Below are 8216 nucleotides of genomic sequence, written 5' to 3'. Positions count from 1 at the left end.
ATTTCCATTCATTCATTGTTGCACTTTTCCTGCCCACTCCTCCCCACCCAGTAAATATCTTTCATTGTTATATAATATCTCCCTCGACAATAATACTTAATCATATATCCCTTCTAAACAGTTTTCTCCCTCATCTGTTTCAATGCATAATTTATCCCGTCTTTCTCAGTTTCCCCCCAACCCCAATGTCAGTCCCATTTTACAACAGTGGCAGCATCCAGTGTTTGTCCTTTTGTGACTGAGATACTTCAGTCAGCATAATGTCCTCCAGAGTCACCCATTTTGTATAATATTTTATGAGTTCCTTGTTTTTCAATGCAGTGTCGTATTCCATTGTGTGAATATACCACAGCTTATCTATCCATTCATTTGTTCATGGGCACTTAGGTTGTTTCTAGCTTTTTGCTATTGTGAACAAAGCGGTGATAAACATGGGTGTATATATATCTGCTTGGGTGGCGGTTACGGTCTCTTTGAGGTATATTCCCAGTAGTGGAGTTGCTGGGTCAAATGATATTTCTATTTGCAACTTTTTGAGAAAGTGCCATACTGCCTTTCGTAGTAGTTGCATTATTTTACACTTCCACCAACAGTGAATAAGGGTTCCAATTTCTCCACAGTCTCGCCAGAATTTGTTGTTTGTTGTCCTATTAAATTTTGCTATTCTTACTGGGGTTAGGTGACATCTCATAGTTGTTTTGATGGGTGCCCTTTTTGTGCAAAGTTCAGGTGCTGGGCTGCTAACTCAGAAGTTGGCAGTTTTAATCCTTCCTTTGGCTCCACCATGGGAGAAAATACTTGGTAATCTGTTCACATAAACATGGCCTCAAAAGCCCTCTAGGATGGCAGTTCTGTCAGTACTTCAAGGATTGATATGAGTTGAGCCAGCCTGTCAGCACATAGCAACATACTTTATGTAGAATTATTTTCTAAGGAACAAAATGAAACTCAATAGGGAGCATGACTTAGTCATATTAATTAGTAGAGTGATATTATATATGAAGTGTTTGATTTAAACTGTGAGTATATAAAATCTATAAACGAGTACAATTATTTACATTGTTCTCTTTTATCTGAAGACAATACAGAGGAAATGAAGGACAGATGAGGGAGCTACAAGATCAGCTTGAAGCTGAGCAGTATTTCTCGGTAAGTGATGATCATTTTTAGCTTATAGATGGTTTCAAAATCTGACTTAAAAAAGATATTTGAGAATTTTTTTCTCAGTTGACTATGAGTAATTTTCTTCTTTTGTGTTCTCACCGCTTCATTTCAATTTTTCCTTTTTCTTTTTTTAAAAAAAGGACATAAAAAATCTATTTCCTGCCCCAAATAATGCTCAGAGCCTCATTTACTTCTGCATCCTTTCAGCACAAGGAATATAGTGGAAACAATTTTGTGAACTACAATATTATTATTTGATACTAACTCTCATGCTACAAGCAGCACAGGAGTCAGTTTTAATTACTTTCCCTCCTTTTACTACCACCTAGACTCATTTCCATTTTTAAGATGAGTTGATTGCCTGATTTTTAAAAGAATGATCAATTTTTACAAACATTTACAAAACTGCCATCAAATAAGAGTTGTAAGACTTCATTAAGGGTTCTGCTTGCCTACAAATGAGCTTGAATGTTTTTAAGTGTGTGCCAGTTTATCCTGTATGGCTCATGCGTGCACATTGAAGAGGCCTTTGAATTACAGGTATAAGTAATGTGTAAGAGCATTTTCCTTCTCTGTGTAGACTTCATGGATCTCTTTTGCTTTGACTCCAAAAAAATCATTTCCAGCTCTTAATTACTTCCTGCCAAATGATTTTTACTACTCCTTTTGATGAGCATTTCAAGCTATTGTATTTCGAGGCTTATTGAAGTCTCTGAATTTTGGGTCTCTTTTGATGGCCAAACTTATTTTGCTCTACTGTAATTTCAAATTAACATTTATCTATCTGACCCCTAGTATACACTATTAAGCACATTTCATGTGCACCTTACATGTTAAATGTATGTTGGTGTTATGTGCCGTCGAGTCGCTTGCGACTCATAGCGACCCTATGTACAACAGCCCTAAATCCTCTCTGTCCTGTGCTAATCACACCATTTCCGATATACCCATCCCAATTGCCCCAGTCACTGAATCAATCCACCTCAGAGAGGGCCTTCTGCTCCCACGCTGTCCCTCCACCCTACCAAGCACGATGCCCCTCTCCAAGGACTGGTCCCTCCTTACAACATGCCCAAAGTATGTTAGACGGAGCCTCAGAATCCTTGCCTCCAAGGAGCTGCCCGGTTTGACCCTTTCCAGGATGAATCTGTTTGTTTTCCTAGCAGTCCATGGTACCCTCAATACTCTTCTCCAGCACCACAGCTCAAAGGCATCAATTTTCCTTCTATCCTCCTTAGTCATTGTCCAGCTCTCTGATGCATAACAAGTGATTGCAAAGACCATGGCCTGTATCAGACGCACCTTAGTCTCCAGAGACACCCCATTGCTCTTCAGTACTTTGGAGAGGTCCCTAACAGCAGACTTTCCCATCGCAATACATCTTTTAATTTCCTGGCTACTGGTGCCGAGAGTGTTCACTGTGGAGCCAAGCAAACTAAAGCTGTGAACAGTCTCAGTCTCTTCACCATCCATCCTGATGCTGACAATTGGCCCAGTGGTGAGAATCTTTGTCTTCTTGACATTGAGCCTCAATCCATATTGGAGGCTGCAGTCCTTGATCCTCTGCAGCAAGTTCAGGACATTCTAGTGAACATCTCACTGGAAACTGAGTGAAAATTAGAAGTAATGATTTCTTCCATAAAAAATCTGACACCTTTCAAACTCTAGGAGTTTTACATGGTTTACAGCTTTGTTAATCGAGTCTGTATTCTACTCAGCTCCTAATAAAGATACTGGCTTTCTGACAATATTGTGGTAGTTTGTTTCTAGGCTTATTAAGTCTTCATTGGAATATGTTTTTATTTTTTAAAACAAAAATGTCAGTATTACCTTTCCCTAAGGTTAAAATTAACCTTAATTATTTGAAGTAAGTGTGGTGCTGGAGAAGAGTATTGAATGTACCATGGACTGCCAAGAAAATAGATTCATCCTGGAGAGGATTAAACCAAGAACCTCCTTGGAGGCAAGGATTCTGGGGCTTCGTCTGACATACTTTGGGCATGTTGCAAGGAGGGATAGGTCCTTGGAGAGGGACATCATGCTTGGGAGGGTGGAGAGACGGCGCAAGAGGGGAAGACCCTCTATGAGATGGATTTATTTAGTGACTGGGGTAATTGGAATGGGTGTGTTAGATAGAGGCAGTGCGATTGGCACAGGATAGAGCAGGGTTTAGGACTGTTGTACATAGGGTCGCTATGAGTCGCGAACTACTCGATGGCACATAACATCAACAACAGTACTGACTCCTGCTGGGTAGTCTACCATATCTTAGTCACAGTATTTTCCATATGCTTCCGCGCCACAGACTTCCAATAGCTCTTGACTCGATACCAGAGGGCTTGGGTTCTTAATTTTGCCTTTATAAACTAATATAACGTGTTGCCATCTCACCGATTCATATGAATGTCGGAAGAGATGCCGAAGTAAAAGAGATGAATAGACAGATTTTATAGGGCAGCTCGAGAAAACAAAGCAGCTCAAAGAGCTAGACTTGCTCAACATATCTCAAACTGAAAGCATTGAAAAACAGATTCAGGCTGTGAGTTGCAATGGAAAGGTCTTGAATGAGCCAGGAAGCAGCAAAAGAAGATGTACTGAAAAGAATTGATCGACATTGAAATATTTCAGGAAACAACATATGATAATGAACCAGTGGTGACAAGGGAAGATGTTTGATCTGCACTGAAAGCACTGACCATAAATTAAGGCCCCTGAAATTGATGGGAAAACCAACTGACATGTTTCACCTAACAGATTACAGCCCTGGGGGTAGTCACCAGGCTGTGTCAGGAAATTTCGAAGACTGCTACCTGGCCAACTAATTGAAAGAAATCCTTATTTGTTCCTATTCCCAAAAGGTGATCAGACAGAATGTGGAGATTATTTAGCAATATCATTACTGTCACGTGCAAGCAAAATAGTGCTGAAGATCATCCAAAAGCAGCTAGAACAGTATGTTGACAGCTGCCAGACTTTCAGCCTGAGTTTAGAAGTGTTGGTGGCATGAGAGATACTATTGATGATTGTCAGATGAATTTTGGCTGAATGAATAATAGAGGAATGTTTTAACTACTTCAGTGACTGTGTAAAGGCGTGCCCGTGTATGGGTCATAATAATCTATGATAAAGTTTTATCTCACATAATTTGGGCATATTGTTAGGAGAGACTTTTCTTTGGAAAGGGACATCATGCTTGAAAAGGTGGAGGATTAGCAAAAGAAAGGAGGAAGGCCCTCAGTGAGATGGATTGGCACTGTGTTACGGCATTGGGCCTTAAGGTGTTGGAGATGTTAAGGAAGGTAGAGGATAAGACGGAGTTTTGTCATTTGTAGGGTTGCTATGAGTCAGTCCTACTAGACTTGATGACACACACACAACAATCAGGTTTCTGGGTTGTAAATTTTTAAAGGAGGAGAATGCTCATCTTTCTTCTGCAGAGCATTTGCGGCCTACCTCATTAGATAATACACCACCAGAGCTCCTTCAGAATAATACAAAACCTAACACTCCTGCTTGAGCTCTTATGGCCTTATGGTAAGAAGCTGCATTGCAGTCCCGAGGTACAAGTTTCACATCCAGCAGATACTCCACAGAAGAAAGATGGACAGTTTCCTCCTGTGCAATTTACTGCCTCTCTAAATCCACTGGAGAGTCAGCTGTGCTTTGGTTCCAACTTAGTGGCACACAACAGCAACATCACCTGATATTATGTTGGTAGGTTCAATTTCCTGTAAGGATTGGGTTAGATAGCATTAATTTATGATTTTTCTCTAATTTGGGCTTTCAAATGAATTTTATTTTCTCCTTTCATGCTGTAAGTTTCAGCTTTTGAAGCCAGAGACAATATGACAGTCTGAGTCCTACAAGCAAATGGGACCATTTTATCTTGGAAATTGTAACATTTAAATCTTGAGCAAACTATCACTATTTTTTCACTGTTTACCTATAAAAAGAATGGGGATTTTTTCCCCTAAAGAAGGGGTTATTTTCTTAGAGGAATAGTTAAGTATACAGTATAAAAATACTTCTACACAGCTATTTGTTAACACATTTATAAAGAACAAAGTTAAAAAAAAAAAAAGAACAAAGTAGTAGACAACAGAACTTCAAGTTTCCTCTGGACTCCTAGTATCTAACACAATGTGTACTGATAATTATTTGTACCTGTTATGTATTTACTTACAAAACCAGCAGAATTATAAGTGAATTTTTAAAGAATTGTTACTTTGCAATCTGTGTCGTTTTATGTTAAGAGAGCATTTATTTGTATTCTACTTTTCTTACCTAACCACTCCAAGTAAAATGGAAAAGTATTCTCTCAAATTATTGACTTCAGAAATTAATCCAACTTTTAAATGAGTAAGTTCTAAGTTTCTTTATAATGTTTTTCTCAAATCAATATATTTTAATATATTTTATTGAGGTATAATTTGTATGATAAAATATACCCATTTTAAGTGTGTATATAGTTCAGTCGGTTTTTCATAAAAATGGTCTTTTACAGTCAATCATTCCCGTGTCCCTCTATTCCTAGGCAACCTCATAATTTCCTGGTGAACTTACTTTTACTTGTTTCAGAGTTTCGTGTACATGGCGTCACTTTGCAGAGCCTGGCTTTTATAATTCAGCATAGTATTTTTTAGATTTATTATATTGTATATATTCCTTTTTATTGCTGAGCATTTGTGAATATAAATATAATCTTTGATGGCATTACCAATATCCTATTGCAGCCCAGAAGTTAAACGTTTCTGACTGTTCAGATCCACTAATGACTCCGTAGGAGAAAGATGAGCAGGCTTTTCCTATTAAGGCTTCTTGTTGATCTGTACCATCGACTCGGAACCAACCGTAGCTGACTTTTCAGAGACAGTTAATTGCACAGGAGGAACCTCCCTTATCCTTCTCTCATGGAGCAGCTGGTGGCGTCAAACTGCATGCCTTTGGGATTGAAGCACAGCTTCTTGCCTCTTAAAACCTCAAAAATATAGACCATAAATCTGTTGCTGGATAACTGGTTTGTTTCTGCTTTCTGTTAACTATGAGTAAAATGGCATTGAAAATTTATGTATCAGACTTTGAGTTGAATATGCATTTGGATTGTACTTGAAAGTATAGTTGTTAATTGTTTGACTTTGAAAGAAGCTTCCAAACTATTGTTAAACCATTGTACACATTTATTTTTTGGCACTTATTTTGCAGACTCTTTATAAAACCCAAGTAAAGGAACTTAAGGAAGAAATTGAAGAAAAGAACAGAGAAAATTTAAAGAAAATACAAGAACTACAAAATGAAAAGTATGTACATTTTATTTTAATGAAGAATGAGTCCATACTATACTGAACCTTTCTTTCAAGTGTAAAAGTAGGTGGTGTCAGTGTTCTAATGGTAATGGTCTGACGGTTTTACTGGCCTAATTCAACATAAATCAGAGTACATAAAAATCATGCTCAAAGTTACCTCTATGTTTAATAAACAGTTTAGTAACGCAAATTGACACTGTAATAATTTTTCAGATAAACTGTTAATTTTGTTTAAAAGTCTCTGAAACTATAAACATACTTGGAATAAGCCATTTTTTTTTCATGTTAGTATAAAAAAGTATGTAAATCCTTTTAGGATTTTTATGTAGAGGAAGTTTTCATTACATTATGTACTAAATACCTTAGAAGGAAAAATCTTATAAAACTATTCTAGTTTTATCAGCCTCATTTTAACAGTTGAGTAGACAGGCTCAAAAAAGACACTGGAACTAAAATCTCTTGACATTTATGTCTCCTTCCCTGTACTGACTTTGAAAGTTGGGGTGGAGGGGGTGTCCAGTATTTTATTGACAAACAAATAACAGAAAATTGCAAAGACCAGATATACCAGTTTGTGACAGGTACAACAGATACCTTCATAAACCACCACTCACAGACGAGACACAGTCTTTACTAGCTATGTCAGTTTCTGAAGCCCATTATATTCCATCTCTGCATGATGCCTCCTCTTTTCCTTCCTATAAAAGGTACCACCTTTATTCCAGCATTTGTTTGTTGCAGAAACAGTCCTGTGTTGTATGGAATTTTTCTCAATCTCTGGTCAAATAAATATTTTTCCACTGCTCGATATGTTAGTTGGCTAATCATTAGCCTAATATAGCTGCTTAAGTGTAAATTTTAAATTATTTAAATAAAATATTACCCCCACAATAGTACTAGCACATTTTAGGTGCTGACTAGTGATACCTGTGGACAACAGATAAAAAACTTTTCCGATGATGTAGAAATTGTCTATTGGGCATCCCCAGTTAGGAGACATAGTCAGATTTTAGTGTGATCTTAGAAGGGGAGAAGACAACTTCACATATAATCCTGCAGTGTCTAGTGTTTTGATCCTTATTACATTAGATGTTGTGCAATGGATATGCTCCTAATATACCAACTTCCCTACTCTTCTAAACGACTCTTTCACATCTTTTGTCCTCTCTTCAAATGTCTGACCATATTTTTGTTCTCAGCCAAGGATCTTTATCTCAGTAGTCAATAGTAAATTTCTGTTTTCCACCACCCATCACTACTAACATGTCTGCATATAGCACTGTAAACCATGCCTGTCTTCTGATTGGTGTAGTAGAGCTAATTCTGTTCTTGATCCCTGATTCCTGTTTCTCAATCAATTCCTTTTCACCTCTTTAAGATATGATTCTAACAATTCTTCCCTGTTTCAGTTTCCCCCTTTCTACAATACTGTTACAGTAGCAGATCCTAGGCTAGGAATGACTGTTTGTCTTAGAGACAACTCCTCTTTACCCTTTACTGCAGAACTTCGAACTAATACTGTCATTGTTAGCAATTTAAACCAGGCACAAACTGGAATTTTTACAGTTTGAGTGAGTCATCATGGTAACTGCAACAGGTGGAAATTACAAGGAGAAGACCTGAAGTCAGAGACTCAGAAAAGCATAGAGCCCTTTCAAGAGCCTGATATGTGAGATTGTATTATTGGTGAGACTATATTTTTTTATTTTTTTATTTTATTATTTTTGTGTGCATGTACCGTCAAATCAG

The 8216-nt window shown here is 37.6% G+C and overlaps 1 protein-coding gene across 1 annotated transcript in view; it reads left to right on the top strand.

Annotated features, from left to right (window-relative positions):
- The window catches only part of ROCK1 (Rho-associated, coiled-coil containing protein kinase 1), a 179315-nt gene that overhangs the window by 146443 nt on the left and 24656 nt on the right, over window positions 1–8216 (top strand). The window contains exons 21-22 of the mRNA XM_006901298.1: window positions 1080–1149; window positions 6367–6461. Coding sequence (XP_006901360.1) covers window positions 1080–1149; window positions 6367–6461 — 165 coding nt within the window. The remainder of the gene's footprint in view (window positions 1–1079; window positions 1150–6366; window positions 6462–8216) is intronic.

This window comes from Elephantulus edwardii, unplaced genomic scaffold, assembly GCF_000299155.1.
Source record: "Elephantulus edwardii isolate Elephantulus edwardi_28Jun2011 unplaced genomic scaffold, EleEdw1.0 scaffold00316, whole genome shotgun sequence".
In the NCBI taxonomy this organism is placed as follows: domain Eukaryota; kingdom Metazoa; phylum Chordata; class Mammalia; order Macroscelidea; family Macroscelididae; genus Elephantulus; species Elephantulus edwardii.
This window is presented reverse-complemented; position numbering and strand designations above follow the sequence as displayed.